This window comes from Vidua macroura, chromosome 7 (genome assembly GCF_024509145.1).
Source record: "Vidua macroura isolate BioBank_ID:100142 chromosome 7, ASM2450914v1, whole genome shotgun sequence".
NCBI classification, from domain to species: Eukaryota; Metazoa; Chordata; class Aves; order Passeriformes; family Viduidae; genus Vidua; species Vidua macroura.
In genome coordinates, this window is record NC_071577.1 from 25,218,669 (window position 1) to 25,236,624 (window position 17,956).

A 17,956-nucleotide genomic window follows, 5' to 3' on the forward strand; every position below is an offset into this window, starting at 1 on the left:
GAGAGCACCCGAAGAAAGTCTCACACAAGTAGGTCAGCAGCACTGAGGGTCCACCTCCATCCTTCTGTCACCCTAGAGGAATGGAGAGCCCTTGGCAGCAGCAAGAGCAGGGTGCTACATCCTGAAATACCCTATGTTGTCTCCAATCCACTTTTATTCACAATCAGAAAATAACTTACCATATAATAACACAGACACACACAGCACAGCCCTGGGCACCCGCCCCTCCGGCCACGAAGCCCAAGCTAGCCCAGAGGTGAGAGGTGAGCCCCAGCTGTGGGGAGCTGTGCCCCTTCTCCATCCCATGGGGTGCTCCAACCCCATCCTGCTCCGAGCACAACCTCGCATGTGGTTGGAGGAACTTGTGCACAGTGCTAGTGTGTGTCCCCCCCACTTCCCTCCCACCCTGGGCTCCCCATGCCCTGCTGTGTCCACGACCCCATCCTAGTCCATACCGCTGAGTGCCAGCGGGCAGTCCCCCACCCCCACGCCCACCCTCCGCCCCCCCCGAGTGATGCTGGTGTCGGCGGTCTGTACAGCATGGCCGTGGGCTCCCCGGAGCCGGGAGCCTTGGTGCTCTCATGTGGGGTTGGGGGGCAGAGGGCAGCCCTGCCCTTCCCGGGTGACGACAAAGTGCTGATTTCGGAGGGTGCTGAGCATGTCCTCTCCTGCTCCCTCGGAGCGGAGGGAAGCGGGTATCGCGGCTCCACCTCCCCCCCAGCGCCAATCCCCGTCTCCCTCCCCTGCCGCAGGCAGGCGTGCTTGTCCCTGGCACCCTGGGGTGGGCACCCATCCCTGCCTGGCTACTTGCAGACGCTGACCCACTCGGTGATGCGACACTCCTCGCAGGCCACGAAGCAGCACCAGTGGAACTTGCAGTTGCAGCGCTCGCTGCGTGTCTGCCGCAGGATGTTGTGCCCGCGGCCGCAGCACAGGCTCTCACAGTTGTCCATGCCCGGGCTGGTCTTGTTGCACAGGCGCCCTTGAGTGCCCAAGGAGTCCAGGGCCGGTTCTCGCTCGCAGAAGTCGGGTGACTTCTCAAAGTAAACCAGCTCGCTGATGCCAGCCCGGCGGCGATGCCGAGCGTGGCCCGGCTCCAGCTGCCCGGCATTCCGGTTGTGCGGCCGGATGAGGGTGGCCCCGTAGAAGCGGTCCTTGAGCAGAGACCCCACCAGGCGAAACTCAGGCGTCACCTGCCAGCATGTCTTCAGCTGGCAGCTCCCTGAGGTACCGTGGCATTTGCACTTTCTCCTCATGTTGTCCATCACCACCTGGGCGGGGAAGGAAGGACAGAGGAGTTAGCATGAAGGAGATGCATTTTGGGGACTGAAGAAGCCACAATGGAGCTCTGTGTGGGTTGGCACTACAGGAACATCAAGGGCTGGCATGAGTAGCCATCAAAGCTCTGGAACTGCAAAGCCAGCAAGGCTGCACCCTGTTGCTGTGCCCAGTGCAACTCATGTCCCACACCCTGTCCCTTCCCATCCTGGTAACACCAACTGGCTTTTATGTTTCATCAAGGGATTGGCACCTAAAGGAGAGGTTGAGCTCTTTGAGCACAGGGAGGAGAAGGAGCCTGGATCTCACCTCCCACTGCTGCTTGGCTCCAGCAGCATCAACTGGATCCTGAACCCTGGTTAAAAGCCAGCATCGTGCATGGCTGCATCTGTGCAGCCATACTGGGACCTCCCCAGTGCAAGGGTCTCCCACGCACCTCACCAGGCAGTAGCACTGCAAGTGGGGCAGGTGGGAGGGATCCTTCCCCTTCCTTTCCCCTCCCCAAAGCCTTCATCCCATAAGGCCCCAATTCTGGGAGTCCTAGGAACAGCTCTGCTTTTAGCTCCTGCCTGCTCTCCTTCAGCCAACCTGGCCACAGTGCCAGGGGGCTGAGGTGCTGCCTCCCGACAGCACCCAAATTCCAAGCAGGGATCGCATCCCTGACTTACGGTTTGTAGAGGTTGCAGTGCGGCCGGTGCTATACGTCCACCTCTGTCAATGGCCAGGGTGCATGGGCTGGGCTCTGGCTGTGGTTTGGGCCAGCCTGAAAGCACAGCTCGTGCACGGGTCAGAGGCCAGTGTGGGGTTCCTTGGACTCCCTGGGCAAGGCTGCTGAGCCCCCAGGCTGCATGCTGGGATCCCTTACATCCCCCATCCCTGTAAGGGATACTGCTGTGGCCAAGCCAAGAGAAACAGCTCATGCCCATCAGTCTTCAGGGGCACAACATGGCCACACATCCCCACACAGCCTGGAAAGACAGTTTATAATGTCCTCTGCTCTGTCCCAACAGGGATTCCCTGCTGAGTTGTCTGCCCCCATATCCATGTGCTCACACAGGCTTCAACGAGTTCCCTTCCCATGCGGACACCCAAACCTCACCAGGAGTTCAGATGGGGCTTGCAGACTATCACAGGCTGATCCCCATACCCAGGGCCCTGCTCCAGGGCTTGTGGGGGGATTCCAGGGGACACCTGTCCCTGTGAAAGGTGCTGTCCTACAACGCCAGTCCTGCACATCTACCTGGCTTCATGCCTGCCACATGTTGCCTATTCCTGCCCCCTCCCTGGAAGGGACACATGTGACAGGAGTGCCTTGTTTAGGTAGGGGTAGGTAGGTTTTATTCCTTGTTTTCTTGTTTTTGAGTAAATCTCCAAGTTGCTAAGCAGTTATGGTAATGAAGGCAGGCCAGGGAAACACGCCTGGAGCTTGGGGCACATGGCGGAAAGGTCTGGGCTGGGCTGGAGTTTGGCTTTCATCCTGCTGAGAGTCCTGCTCCTGCTGGGAAGAGCCTCCACCTCACAGGTAATGAGCTACCTGGCCTCTCCACCATGTCCTGGGTGTGACACCGGCTGCTCGCCACTGTACTTGTCACTATCCTTGGGAACACACTGGCACTGGGACCCCATCCTTTCCCACATTCCCTCCCTGCTGGCTTGTCTGGACCAGGAAAAATCTGCATACAGGGTTGTGGCTGGCAGGCTCACCACTAGGATGGAGGGGACAGTGGTGTGACAGCTGGACAGGGGTTCATTTGGGCCTACAGCTGGTAACAGCAGGGGCTGAAGAAGGTATCAAGTGTGGCCATCTCCATCATTCAAGCCATCACTGCTGAACATCCGGAGCCCTAGCACCACAACACCCATCCACCCCTGACCAGCGATGGCTGATGGTCTTCCTCTGCTGCACAGGCAGCACAGAGGGGACAGGACCCTGACAGAGCTGGGAGATGCAAGAAGGGCCCATCTGAGTCCTGGCCCCATGCTTTTGTCATTGAATTTTCTCCATGCACCCTTACCCGTCCTTTCCCTGTCTCATAGACACCCAAGTTCGACACATGCCCGGACTCGCTGGTGCTTTCTTTCACACATTCCCAGCTCCTCCCAGGCACGCTCATAAGAACTTTATCGTAGGTCTTTGTTGTGAGGGTAATGGGTAGTTCCTGGCTTCCTTTCATCCTCTCTTGCTCTCTGATCTGGTGAGTTAGGAGGACCTGCAAAGTCTCTTTCACACTCCTGCTGCTCCTTGCTGGGGAGCTTGCTGCCTGCCAGGGATGCAGAACACCCACCTCAGTCTTGAGTTGGACCAAGCAATGATTATCACAGGGCTTCCTATTCCTCAGGAGCAAGGTCACCACTGCCACTATCAGAGGATGCTGCACATGCCTTGCAGCTGCAATCCCCTGCCCAGCTTCATTGCTGGATGTAAAAAGGGAAAATCAGTGTGTTTCTGCCTGGTTTTGAACCAGGGACCTTCCACATGTCAGGCGAATGTGATAACCACTACATTACAGAAACCACATCTGATGGCACCTGGATGCCACCATTCCTGGAATTGTCACCTCCCTCCAGCATTGTAGGGTCTGAGCCAGGAGACAGGCTTACCCCCACGCACAGCACCCTCGGGATACACAGGAACCACAGAGAGGATGCTCAGAATCAGTGAGATGATGGAGAGCTCTGGGTGCTGCAGCTTCTTGGTGCATGGAGAGGGATGGTGCATGGCAGGTCATGGCACGAGGCATTCACATCCACATCACTGCTCTGCTAATGAGGTTCAAGCCTCAGGACTTGGAGGGGAGGACCACAGATCTGCTGCAATGAGCACAGCTATTCCTTTCTTGGGAAATCCCAGGAGATTGTTCCTTATTACAGTGGGAAAATTGCTCCTAATAGTAAGTGGTGCTTGGGTGGTTGTGGGCATTGCTATAAGAGCAGGTGGGGAGTTGGAGAACCCATCCCCAGTGGGAACCCACCTCCAGGATCAGCCCTGGCAATAAGCATGGCACCAACAGACACAGATCAGGCACAGCATCATCTTCTTGTTCCAATGCCTGGCACCCACAGCCACCACACATGGGCTCACACCCTCATTTCAACAAGGTCCCTGAGCTGGGCAGGCTGTTCAGGCATTGCTTCCCCACCTGCACAGGTACTATTCCCTCCTTTATTCTTTTAGTCTTCTTCTGCCTCTTCTAGCTCCCAGGCTTCTTTCATCAGTCCAGATCTTGTCTCTGAAGCCACCAAGGGCTGACATTGCCAGTCTCGTGCCTGCCTGCCCTCAGGGACAAGCAGACCCCAGGCATTTTTACTGTTACTAGATCCCACAGGAAATGTTTAGTGACATCCTGCCAGAGCAAATATTCCTCTCTCATCTCCCCTTCCTTCTGCAGGCTGTGAGATTTCCCTTGGGAAATAGGAAACACAGATCACAGGCTTCTGAACACTGCCAAGAGTCCCAGAGATCTGGGGCATGGAGAGATGTAGGGGAATCAAGATGAGCCCTGGAGTCAGAACTGGAACGGGGGTCTTGCTCAGATTGGGCCAGAGCAGTCTGTAGAGGATTTAGCTGCCTAACACTGAGTGAGCTTTCACCACACACAAGCAAACAAAGCCAAACAAATAAAAAGCTTTGGTATTCCCCAGACATTTACAGCTTGACTAGACTGGGGTGCCTTCTCCAGAGTGGTAAAGCTCAGCTTCAGCATCAGGGTAAGCCACACATTAAGGTCCTGCTCTGCAGCATCCTCACCTCACAGCTGGCTTCAAACATGCTCAAAGCAAGAGGCACATCCAGATGTCTGGGCCATCCCAAGAAAACATTCCTTGTGGAATTCTGATCTTTATTTATTCCTGCAGCCACCACACATCCCTTGGCACTGCCCTGGAAGCATATGGCTGGGGTCTTGGGGACATGTGTCCTGTTTGATTCAATGGATGTGATCTCTCAGGCACCTGCTGTGAGCAAAAGCAGGCAGGGAAATGCAGCCATCCTCCCAGCCCCTCCTGCCTGCATGCTTCTTGTCTCCAGTGTCAGGCTGCTTTTAAACCTCAGCTTCCAGACAGAATGAGCTACTAATTAGTACCTTTAACGAGACCTGACATCATAAGAATGGTGGGGAGGCTGTCCTGCTTGCCTGAACAGGCTCCAGCACACTGCTCGAGATGGGGGACAGGGCTGTGGGCTGTCACCTCTGCTCCCAAGGGCATGCTGTGTTTCCCAGCTGGTATAGGAGCCCACTGCCTAACTCAATCTCATTCACATCTGCCTCCTTTGGGGCACTGGCTCCCTTTCTGGAGGCAGAGACATATCTGGGTGCTCCAGAATCTGTGCTGTGTCCTCATGACGCCGGTGACTTTCTCCTCCCTGTCTTTAGCTTACTGACACTTCTGCTGCCCAACACCAGTTCACACAGTTCCTGAGAGGCAGGAGCCAGAATCATTGCTATGCCACCCCAGTAGCACCACTGCAACACAGGCAGGTGACAGTGGCCTGGGAAAGCGTCCCTTGGCAAGGTCACAGCAGCAATTGCTCCCAGCAGGTGTTTGAACAGCATATACTTGCAGCCCTGTCCTGCTAAGGGCATCACTGCCTTTGTTCTGGGCAAGACTGGGGAGAGGGAGCGCCTTGGGGGCAATCCCAGACTCACAAATGGTTCCACAGCAACAGCAGCCAGCACGAGTCCCTCACAGCCTTCCCACACATGTCCTGGGGACCCTGTTCCCACCATCATCTCCCCGCAACTGTCACCAGCGCCCCACTCACCTGCCGGCCCACGCGATTGTTGTGCAGCCGCATACGGGAGTGGATATCCCTGTAGGTTTCTCGGGAATCGAGGAAATCCTTGGAAAACTTCTCTCCATAGTCCACATCGGGGCTGCACCCTCCCCATTCCCAGGAGTCCTGGAGGCCAGGGGTCTCTGCCGGCATGTGCTCCATGTGCACCCCGTGCACCATGCCTTTGCCGCGGTTCATGGCTTCCAGCTGGAGACGATGCAGCTTGCGCCGGAAAGCCTCCTCATCGCCACGGCGCTTCTGGTCGCAGCCGCAGGCCTGCAGCTTGCCGAGAGCACAGGCGTTGGACACGGCGTGCACCACGCCAGCAGCTGCTATGGCGTAGGCAAAGGCGCTCTCCCGAAAGCCTGCAAGGAAGGAGAGACTGGGGCTCAGGCTGGGTGGCGTGACCCCCGTGGGGGGCTGGATAAGTTCATCATCACACTGGGGTGTAGGGATTTGGAAGTTCAGCTTGTGTCTTGCTTTTTCTTGATGCACCAGCTCCCACATAGGCCATGAGTGAATTGCCACTCTCTGCTCTCCAGCCCCATCCCCACCAGGACACACTTCTGCCCTGAGGGCCAGCCCTGCCCTAGCTGGGACCCCAGCTTTCACCATCACCCTGCTCTCACATCACTCCAGGAGATGCCATCACAGCACTGCTCAGGCATCAGCATCATGGCTCTGATGGGAAAGGCCATCCTTCCTCCCCTCTCCACTCAGAGTTTCCTACTATACTAAATATAACAGTGGCCGAGAGATATTTCTGCTGAAGAATGGGCCACTTCTGCTTACTCACAGGGTGCAGATTAGGCAGTAAAAAGAGCAGGCTGCACTGCCTGTCCAGCCCCATTCATCTGCTCATATGCCTTCCCACCCTGAACCCTGCCACGTCTCATAAGAAGCTCTAAATGTGACACCAGGCTGGAAAAAAATGATGATCCCTAGTCAGAGCATGCAGTGACTACACCGTGCACTGCCAGAGCTGACAGCTGGTTGTCATTAAACACTAGGGAGTGAGGACATCCACAAGTGTCATTAGCTGGGGACAGGGCAGATGGGGACAGGGACAGGTCTCACAGAAGGGGCTTTATCGGGCTCCATGTGGCTGTGAGCAGGGGATATCTGAGAATCTCTTGACTTCAGTGAAGCCAGGTGAGGATCCTCTCCTCCCTGGGAGTTTCTATTCTATTTGAAGTGCAAAGTAATATTTTTGTTTGTGGTTCCCAGGTCAGGCGGGGAGCCTGCAGTGCTCTTTGCTTTGGTGCACACTGACTGGCCCCAGCATGAGGCAAGGATGGAGGGAATGCCAGATTTTGTACTGTGGCGTCACATGTGAATAAATAAATAGCTGGAGTTCCCAGCCTCTCTCCCTCTGTTGGACATGAGCAGTTTGGCTTTGACACAGCTGAACAGACAACAGGTTTTGGGGTGTTTTCTTTACCAAATCCATGCCATCAAACACGGGTCTTGGGTGAGCACCCCAAAGCTCTGCCAGCTCCCTGCCTGTGCCACAGAGTCAGGAGAAGTAAGAATGCAAGTGCTGCTGTCGCCCGTCCTTGGCAGTGCTCCCCATCACGCATGTCTCCTCCGCGGTTCGCTGCCGCCCGCTGAGCAAATGCTATGATCTTATTAAAGGAAAATGAAATGCAGCCCGGAAACCTGCATTTAAAGTCGTGCTGCTCTTTTGTGTGTTAATTTGACACTGGTGCATTTAAAAAATTAACGAGGCACTGCTTAAAAGCCAGCAGGAGCCTCTCCCAGCTTCCCCTTGGTGTGGGACAAGCTTGCTCTCAGCCTGCCTCTTTCCATGCACAAGTTGAACAACATTTTTCAGCGGGCAGGTAATGGGGCTGCTGGTGCGTACACTGTGCCGTGCAGCCTCCCCAGGGAGAATGCTGGCAGGCAGTGCCTGCAACACACCCACAGTGCTGCTGGAGCATGAAGGCCCACATCTGGGGAATTTCAGTCCCCAGGTGAGCAGTGGAGGACAGAGAACCAGCACAGAAAGGTCTCTTGGATTCCCTCCCTATGTCAGTTCTCTGATCCCACCATCTGGGCCAGCTTCAGCCCTTCATATGCCAAACTTGGGCACAGCCCATTTGTCACTGCCACCCTGCTGGGCATCCCCAGGTCCTTGCACAGCCAGCGCCTGGGGACAGGGGAAGCAAACCCTTCACCCAGCACAAGCACACTCTCCCTCAGCCCTGCTTATTTCTCACACATTTTTCCAGTCTAAAAAATAATTTCCAGTGTGGCATGTCCTTAAAATCTCTTCTGGAGTCCAGACACAAGCTCTACCCCACCCAGTCCGTCTAGCAAGCCCGTGTCCTTAGAGGTAAAGAGGTCAGCTTGATTTGGCGCCCTCCATGGCTGGGAAATCCGTGGGTTAAAGCCCCAGTCCTCCTTATTCCTCCTGTGCTCTCTAAGTACATGTGAGCTGATGGATGATGTATGGGTCCTTGTCTCCGGGGCTGCCATTCCCCAGGCTGTGGGCAGGGGACAGACTGGTCCCCGAGATGTGACATCACAGCATTCAGGAAGTCTTGTTCCCATTTCATCATGGTCCTTTCCCTGCTCAGATCACTCTGCCTGACCCCACCATTCTTCCCTGCCTTCTTCCCTTCTTCCCTCACCTGCTCTCACAGGGAGCTGTGAGCAAAGGGGAGGAGGGGGTCAGGGCAGCATTGGGATCACAGCAGCCATGCCGGTACAGTTTTGCTAGGAGGTTCAGTTTACATTCCTTGCTCTACCCCAGCTACACCAGAGACAGAGGGTTGAAGCAAAGCAACAAGCCACACGGCTGCAACAACCACCTGCCTCGTGGGCTCAGCAAGGGTGGAAGCTTCCAGGAACCACAGCCAAGAGTGGCGTGTGGTGGCCAGCCCTGAGCCCTTTGGAGAGAAGGTCTCCAGCTACCCCAGCCACCTAAGACCTCAGCAGTGATTTTTGAGTCACCATATCCCTCTAGAGACCACAGAAGAGGTGTAGCTGTGGGAGGTACAAGAAGTAATGCATCCTGCAGGGAAGAGAGAAAGGAGGACACAGTCCTGACCCCACCACTGGCATCCAGCCTGCTGTGTACTTTAAGACAATGCTAGGCAAGGAGGACAGGTCTGAAATCTCTTCCCCAGGTCAAATCCCAAAGCAGTTTTTTTAGGAGGGAAAGTTTTCCCTGTCAAGCTGTGCCTAAGAGATGGGAGGTCATTTAGCAAGATGCCAAGTCCCAGCAGAACTGGTTCCACCATGGGTGCTGCAGTGCCCCCATCTTTCAAGCAGATGTGTGATGAAGGCTACAGGGCTGGCTCAGGCACAGGTCCGGGCTCTGCAGTCTGTAGACCAGGGCGAGCTGGAGGCATGGCCTTCCTCCCACGGCTCACCATCACATCCAGGCAGCAACTCTCTCCAGGCACTCATCACTGCAATGCCTGGGTGGCACTGAGGGAGCCAGCAAGACAGCCTCATGTAGGCCCACCCTAGGGTACCCCAGGGATGCTCAGCTGCCCCCTTCATGGCAATACCCCCCAGGAGTGGGGTGTAGCTGCTAGGAGCTGTGGGCACATTGCCCCCGCCCTGATATAAGGCAGAGGAGAACTTCTCCTGCCACCTCCTGCGAGGCCTGCCGAGACAGCCAGTCCCGACATGCTGCCTCTCCCCCAGCCCCGCTCCCTCCCCTCCCCTCCCCTCCCCTCCCCTCCCCTCCCCTCCCCTCCCCTCCCCTCCCCTCTCCCTAATTAAACTGCAGGTGAACCTGCCAGGGTCTGGCCCAGCACCAAGCATTAAATGCCTCCCTGCAGATCCCAACTTGCCTCCCTGCACCTTCTTGAGCGTGCCAGGGACAGCCCGCAGCCTTCGCTCTTGTCCACCCACGGCACTCTGAGAGAGCAGCCACTGCTGCTGTGCAGGCTGCAGGGAGCCGAGCTCAGCCCCACATTGCCAGGAATCCTGCCTGGCCCCAGGGTCTCACTTGCACCATCAGTGGGGAGAAGGTCCAGGGAATGAGGGAACCCACAGGGATGAAGCCAAGCATCCACAGTACCCGCATGCGCTTCAGGGCCAGGTGGGCAAAGCCCTTGGTTTGCCTGGGGGTACACAAAACCCGCCAGCAGCCCAGCTGCAGGTGCGCCAGGCCAGGCACTGCGGTCTGCGGGCACCGGAGCTTGGCTGGGGATCTGCAGAGCTGGGTGCCGGGGTCCTGAGCTTGGCAGCATCTCCCTGGATAGCTGTAACAGCACCTGCCTCCCTCACCACACAGCAAAGCTTCCCCAAGCTCAGTTTCACAGCTGGCTGGGCCCCAGCACCTGGTGTTTCCATCCTTGTAGGGAGTTCCCCACTCCCTGCTGGAAGAAATCAAGTTCTGGCCATGGCCATGCCAACCCCTTGTCACCAGTGAGCCCTTCTAAGGTGGGCACAGGGCATGGAAGCATCACCCATCTCTCCAAAGGCTGCAGGAACCAAGAGTCATGTCCCCTCCAACCATGAGCCTTTGAAGGCCTTCAAGGACATCCAGCCCCTCTGTGGGGGATCCTAATTTTTTCAGAGCTCCATGTAGATGGGGCTGAGGTTGGGATGAGCAAAGGCGAATAGTCAGTCCCATAGCACACCTCAGACAGCCCCTGCCCAGCAGCCAGACAGTCCCAGCCCTGATGGCATTGTACCCACCCATGGGTGCACACATACTGGACAGGGACCAAGACTCAATGACCCACCACCATCTGCAGATTGGTTTTTGTCAGGCAACGAGGCACGGGTCAGCCCAGCCAAGCCACACAGTACCTGGCAGCCCACAGATGCTGTGGTGGGACAATGTACCAGGACAACAGACCATCCTCTCCAGAGGACTGGACACAATCGTGCTGCTCACCCTTGGAGCAGGGGACCTATTTCCACTGCTGGTGTAGATGCAGCCACCTGCCTTGACCTCACTGCTCCATCTCCCTACCCCTCCTGAGGCCAGAAGATAATGTCTCTGTCAGCCAGGCAAGCACATGGAGGGAGAGGGAGGTACGGCAGAGAAGGATGAGACCAGGGACAGCACTGGAGATTCCTGGCAGAAGTGACAGTGCCAGAGAATGGGCAGGAAGGTGGTGAGCACACAGGCAGCCAGCTGGGGGGGCAGGAAAGACTGGCAAAGGATTTCCAATAGCACTGTTGTGCCTGGCTTAACATGGAGGGGACATGGGCGAAGGAGGATGGGGTTGCAGATGGCACTGGAGACTCAACAGAGGTTACTAAAGGACATCTCATACCCCAAGGATGCAGCATCAAAACACCAGACTTGAAAAACCCACAGACCATGGCGGTGTCTCTGTGAGAGCAGGGATGGTAAACTCCTTGCCCTCCACTAACCTGCTGTTGTGCCTCAAAGCCACGGTTTCCCATGCCCCAGGGATGGCAGCATCTCCCAGGTCTGTGCTCTGCCCAGGATGCTGGCAGCATCCCTGTCTCTAGCTATGCTGCTCTGAAGCCACACCAGACTCCCAGCCGTTTCCAATTTGAAGCCTCTCCTTCCTGTCTCCCCAGATCTTGTACTCAAACTTCTGGGACCAGCTCAGCAGGATGAGGAGATGGGCACTCATCTGCCATTGTCCTCTTCTCTGTCCCCAGGGGATGAGGACCCTGGCACCACTGAGTGCCTGGATAGTGGGTAGTGTGGGACGGGCACCATGGGACAGCTTGGAACAGTGTTGCATCCTGTCCAGCTCATGCCCACACTGGAGAAGATGTGAGAGATGCAGGAGGACAGGACAGAGTTGGGGAGTGAAGCCAAGCGGGGAGAGCGGGAGGGAGAAGCCAGCTACAAATAATTTAAAGTGAGATTCACGCACGGCTGAACTGATGGCAGAAGAAGTGGGAAAAGGAATGAAAGATTAAAGGGGTCTGTCACTTCGGGTTACAAACAATGATCCTACAAGCACGCTGCGTTCCCAGGCACGGCAAGGATGGGGCAGGGCGCAGAGCAGAGACTTGGTCCCTGGAGGTCAGACATATTAAAGTCTGCAGCATGGACCCTGCACCCCTCACTTCTACCACTCGCCTCTCCTCCAGCACTGGGCTCCTGAGATGCATCCCCTCTCTGATGGCTGTGCCTGTAACAGATAGAAAGCAAAGCTCACAGCTCCAGCACTGCTACTGAGGGACATGAGTGGGTTCCAAGTGGGACAGGGCTCCAATATCAAGGCTTGCTCCATACCAGAATGGCTCCAAGCAACTACATGAGATAGCTTGGGTGCCTGGGGCTCATGCTGCAACCTCTGCTGCCAAAACAGGAGTGCCATGAGATGCCTGCCTGCTCTGATGCTCCAGCCCTACCTCCATCCTGCCCTGCTGCTGGATGTTGTGTCTCCATTCCAGAGAATGGGATCCCACCAATGCTGAGAGCCTGGGCTGAGCCATATTCAATAGCTCAAGATGGGGGGCAGGAGTCCAGGGTCTGTGGGAGTCCCCACATCCATTGGTCACAGCTCTGACAGCAGGAAGGGCTGCAGGAGCATCTGAGACACAAGTGAGGTGCAAGGCACTGGGGCCACCAGCAGACAAGATGAGCTGAGGGAGGGATGCAGGTCAATGCTCTCTGCTGCTGGTGCTTCTCTCCCAGCCGGTTGGTACCCCGAGCAAGGAAGCTTGTCTGGGTGTGTGAGCAACTTGAGCCAGCAAGTCAGTGTCTCCTGCCACCTGAGGAGACTAGAAGTGAAACACATTCCTCAGAGGACCTGGAAATACCTCGATGCTTATCAGGGCTGACAGTCCCCACCCTTCCTGCCAGGCCCTAACCTGGGCACTGCTCACAGAGGGAAGAGATGCTGCCCTGCTCCAGGAACTAAGGTCCTGAGAGGGACCAGAGCTGCTTCATGGCAGGACCACAGCCCTGATGCTACACATGCTCCAAGCTAGCATTCCATCCAGTGAGGCTGTCCAGGCTACCCTGGACACCTTTGGACACCAAAACGCTTCTGTGATGCCCTCTCCAGCCTTCTCCCCACTTGCTACAGCTGCCTGCGGGCTCCTGTCACCACATCTCCTCAATGACATGTAAGCCTCCAGCTGCCAACCTCTCCTCTCTGAGACTCTCCTCATAGTCCCAGGGAAAGAAGATGTAGGATGTGGAAGGATGTTTGAAGAAGAGTTGGATGGTTGGAAGGCTGAACTCTCCGCTGGGCATCAGGCTGAGAGGCTCATGAAGTGTGTATGTGAGCAGTTTCTTAGGTAGTTTTCACCTTTCTTGGGAGCTGGAGGAGTGGTATTTGTGCTGGGCACCTGGCCTGCCCTCAGCACCCTGACTGCCAGCCACTGGCACCAAATTGTCCTTCCTGACCATGGTCTGTGGCAATGGGCACTTAGAAACATGCTGAGGCACGGGTTCCAAGAAAGGGTACTCGGTTGAAAAGATACATTCAAGTCCTCTAGAAGATCCCATCAGGTCACAACCCTAATCTGCACCACGCAGGCCAGCCGCTCTGATACGACGGAGCCAGACATGACTGCGAGGGAGATGAGATCCTGGCACCAGGATCCTTGGCAGAATGTGGAGAGCTAGAGGAGTTCTCTCAGCAGTACAGCTGGGGGCTCTGTGGGCAGGCGAGCTCCCAGGACAGCTGCATCCCTGTCCCCTCCGCCATCATGCTTTAGGGTCCCACAAAACAGTGACCCCTTAGCTCTCTGCACTGGAAAACCAACACAAGGGCAGAACACCAAAGGTGACAGGTTCACAGAGCTACGTCCCACTACTTAGGGGCATTTCAGCTCATCACAACACACTAAAACACCATCCCCAGAGCAGGACTGAGTCAAGATGTTCAACTATATCCACCAAACCAAATCCCAGAGCATGGCATCCACCTTCAGACCCACCAGCTATGCTGCACACCCATGGCACTGCTCCAGACACCAGCCTACACCACATGGGGTGAAGATGTCAGAAAGCAGGAGGGCCTGGAAAGAGTCTCAGGAGCAGCTGGAGTTGGTCAGGGAAGAGCAGCTCAGGCCAAGGGCCAGTGCAGGCACAAAGGTGCATGGAGCAGCTTTCCCATACCACACTGCTCCTTCGTCTGGCAGACTGTAACATTTGTCTGCCTTCACCCATGGGGATGCTGAAGAGCTTGCCTCATCATCCCCTGGGCCAGGGAAGAGCTGTGCAGGGGCCCAGGGGGAACCCATGAGGGCTCCAGAGAGCAGCTGCTGGATAGTGGGACAGGAGGGGAACCATCCAACCCTTACCTCTGCTGAAGATTATGCTCTCATATGGAATCTTGTTCTTGGTCTCAAGGCTGGAGCAATTCCAGCGCTGGTCCCGGAACTGGTGCTGGCACTCATGGATGGCAATCTGGATACCCTGGATGGCTGAGGCAGTGACGTCAGGGTGGCGCACACACACCTCCAGCTGCCGCCGTGTCAGCCCCGGCAGGGTCAGGCACACCGTGTTGGCATTCAACACTGGCTCTGATGGCAGCTTCAGGCCCAGGATCTCATTGGAGCAGGAGCTGGGAGGGAAAAGGACACCCTTGAGCTCAGAGCAAGCAATGTGTCAACCACTTGGTTTTCCATTCAGGGAAAGGGAAAAGTCTGTGGGGGACACATATGGGGGAGATGATCCTCAACCCACACGGTGCCTGTTGCCTGTAGGGAAGGCTGGAAAAACCCTGTACTCATCCAGGCAGAGAAAACCAGCAGCACCAGGGCTGCATTCGCCTCCAACAACATAAGTACAGTACAGACACCCTGGCAGCCTTTGTCCAGCAGCAGCCAAATCTGCCCATCCTGCCCCTGGAGCCCAGCATCTCCCAGGCTTGCACTCTGTGCTCCACCAGGGATCTCCCACATTGGCCATGCACTGCAGACTCTTAGCACACAATGCCCCAACTCATCTTCCACAGAAAGCATGGGCTTCCCCCTGGGAGAATTGAGAGACCCTGGAGCAGGAGGACCATTCCAGGTCTGCCTCCATCTGTGCTGCTGGCTGATCCCCTCCCTGCATCTCCTGTATCCCCCAGCACTGCTGGTCCTTATAAGGGAAATAAAGGGAGTGATCAGCCTTTTCTTTTCAGCTCAGCTGTGAAATATGGAGCCAAGCAGTGTGCCAACTATCCTCAAGCTCCCAGCAACAATCCCAAGCCCACAGTCACATACTAGCCCAACTGAACCAGATACCTGTGGCCACAGAAGCAGCAAATGGATGGGTGCAAGGAGAGGCACACGGTCCATGGCAGGGGTACAAGTACTTACACAAATAGAGATGTGACCTGAGGAAATGGGGAAGTAGATGGAGTGTGTGGAGATGGGATGTGGGATGTGGGATGTGAGGAGAAAAAGCATGTCCAGAAAGACATGCCTGGAGCTAATGTGGAGGTATACATGACAGACAAATCTGGAGAAGGAGACAGTAGGAAGGGTTTGCCCAACTCCAGGCAATGGCTTGAAGAACTCTGGGATAAACAGTGTCCAAGTGGACGACCCACAAAGCAAGCAGCAGACAGTGGGACGCCCAGCAGCATCCAGCATCTTGCAGTATGGTCCACTAGGAGCTCAGCACCTCCAACAAGCAAACCCACTGCTTGTTCAGGAGAGCTTGGTCCCCGCTGGGAGCTCTCCCCAGGAAAGTCTCTCCCTGTTTCCTGGGACAGGCAAGAGCTGGGTCCCTGGGAGAAGCAAGGAGCTCAAAGCCCTTTGAACTTTGATTACAGAAACAAGACTTGGAGGAGGATGCTGGAGGAAGGACTGCAGCTGCCAGGTCTTGGGGAGAAGGGTTACTCCCCCTCTGTTCCCTCAAACCCTGCAAGCCTGGTGCAGGCACATGGACAGAAGCAGCTGTCAGGGGATGAGGTCCCCAGCTCAGCGCTCACCCAGCTCTGGAGGGAGGGTTCAGCCCCAGCGTCTCTGCTAAATTACAGCTTGCTCAGCGCAGAGGGAGAGCTGTCAGGATCTGGTTGCTGCTTTTTCCAGCTTCCCAAGCACATCCATGGGTAGTATATGAATATGCCCCAGTACAAATCCACAGTGACTCCAATAGGGAGAGTCGAGGTGGAGTGGAGAAGAGAGACAAAGGGAGCGCATCCCTCCAAAACCCCTACACAGGAGGGGAAATCTTCTTCCCAGCTTCCTGCATTCATTCTCACTGTCAAGCAAGCCCTGGCTGGCAAAAGATGCATAGCAGGACGTAGCTACCACCATCTCCAACTCCAGGTGCTCCTGCCCCGAACACCACAACGACTTCGTTCCCTTCGTGTCCTGAGCCTGACAGAGCGTCTGCCATCTTTCCCCAGGGCATCCCGGGATGGGGGCGATGCTATGGTCTTTCTCCTGATTGCACTGCAGGGAAACTGAGGCAGGGGCTCCGGAGAGTAGAGGGAAGGTCCTTCTGCCTCTCGCTCCACCCAGGGCTCAGGAGGGCCAGGGACTGGCAAGAAGCTGTCACTGTCACACTTCTTAGGAGGATACAGCGCTCCCCCCAGCTCTCTTCCCCCTTTAAATCTGGATTTAAACTTGATTTCACGGTGACAGGCCCCCAGGTCACAGGCTGCAGCGGCTGCTGCTTTAATTAATACAAGTCCCAACGTTAACAAATTATATTTAAAGGGGCTGGAGGGAGGGGGAAGGGCGGGGGACACCCCCCCCCCCGACTCGTACCAGCACCAGGATTAACCCCCAGCTGCCTGCAGCGCACAAGTTTGGGAGCGGGCAGAGAGAAGGTAAAGACGGACAGGGATGGTGAATTTGGGGGTTCGCTTTCTGGAAAGCAGGTGGCCCCCTCTTACCCCTCTAGCATTTAGGACAGGCGGAGCCAGGGAGAGGACGCAGGGGGATCCAGTAGGCACCGACCCCCACGACAGCGACATCCCAGCCGGCATTTCCTCCGCGGGCGAGCGGGGAAACTGAGGCAGTCCGGGCGGGCGCTGGAGCGTCTCTGGCCGGGGAGGAAGGGGGACAGCCTCCTGGAGCGGGAGAAGCTGCACATCCCACCGGCGTTCCGTCGGGACGAGGGAAGGCGGAGGGGGGCAGCAGCCCTGACAGCCCCTTGAACGGGGGGCCGCAACCGTGCGGGGCCGGGCTGGGGCGGCGGGACCCCCCCAGGAGCCCCCTGGGCAGACCGCCCCCCGTGCGGGGCTGGGCGCGGCGGCTTCCCGGCGCCCTCCCCGTGGGGCCGGGGCTCTCAGCGGCGGGATTGGGGATGGAGGGGTGCAGCTCCTACCTGGGTACCCAGAGGCTGAGCAGCAGCGAGCAGAGTCCGTGGGCCAGGGCCGGGCGCATCTTCGCTGGGGCAGCGGCTGTGCGGGCTGCGGGCGGGCGGGCGCCTTTGGGGCAGGGGCGGCGGGGCTCGGCGCTGCTCTCTGCCCGCTTTGTTTGTTGTGGGTTGTTTGCTTGTTTGTGTTTTCCCCTCTCCTCCCTCTCACTGGCTCCCTGCGCGCCGGGGCTCGGCTCGCCGGGGCGGCTCTGCCATCCTCCCGGGATGCGCCCCCCGCCTCCCGCCGCCCCGGCGCCCTCCGAGCCCGGCGAGGGCTGCGCGCCCCCCGCCCTGCCCGCCGCCGCCCCGCCGCGCACAGCCCCCCGGCTCAGCCCCCCATGGCGGGACGTGCCGGGGGGCCGGGGGGGGCCTCGGCCCGCGGGGTGCGCTCCCCCGCCGCTCCCCAGGGCGCCCCGGGGCTCCGGGGCCGCGGCGGGCGTGGGCAGGGCTCGCCGGGCTCGCGGCTCCGCGGCTCCCGCGGGGCCCGCAGGCACATGGGGAGCCGCGGCCCCCCCGCCGCCCCCCGCCGCCGGTGTCGCCGGGCCTCCGGCGGAGCGAGCAGGGTCGCGGCCGGAGCGCCCCGGGAGCGCTGGGCGCGGAGCGGCGGCGGCAGCGGCTCTGCCTGGGATCGCGCTGCGCCGAGCATTACTCAGCGCCCGGAGCCCGAGTCCCGACACGTCCAGACAGGA

The 17,956-nt window shown here is 57.5% G+C and overlaps 1 protein-coding gene and 1 non-coding gene across 2 annotated transcripts; both read right to left on the minus strand.

The window, feature by feature from the left end:
* Positions 1–511: 511 nt before the first annotated feature.
* On the minus strand, positions 512–17,437 carry WNT10A (Wnt family member 10A). Its single transcript, XM_053982129.1, has 4 exons — positions 17,235–17,437; positions 14,267–14,529; positions 6,041–6,417; positions 512–1,271 (listed from the first exon to the last, which is right to left on the minus strand). The coding sequence occupies exons 1-4, from the start codon at positions 17,291–17,293 to the stop codon at positions 804–806; spliced, it is 1,167 nt and encodes a 388-aa protein (XP_053838104.1). The 5' UTR covers positions 17,294–17,437; the 3' UTR covers positions 512–803.
* TRNAV-GAC (transfer RNA valine (anticodon GAC)) lies at positions 3,720–3,792 on the minus strand. Its single transcript has one exon. It is a non-coding gene; the product is annotated as a tRNA-Val (tRNA).
* Positions 17,438–17,956: the final 519 nt, after the last annotated feature.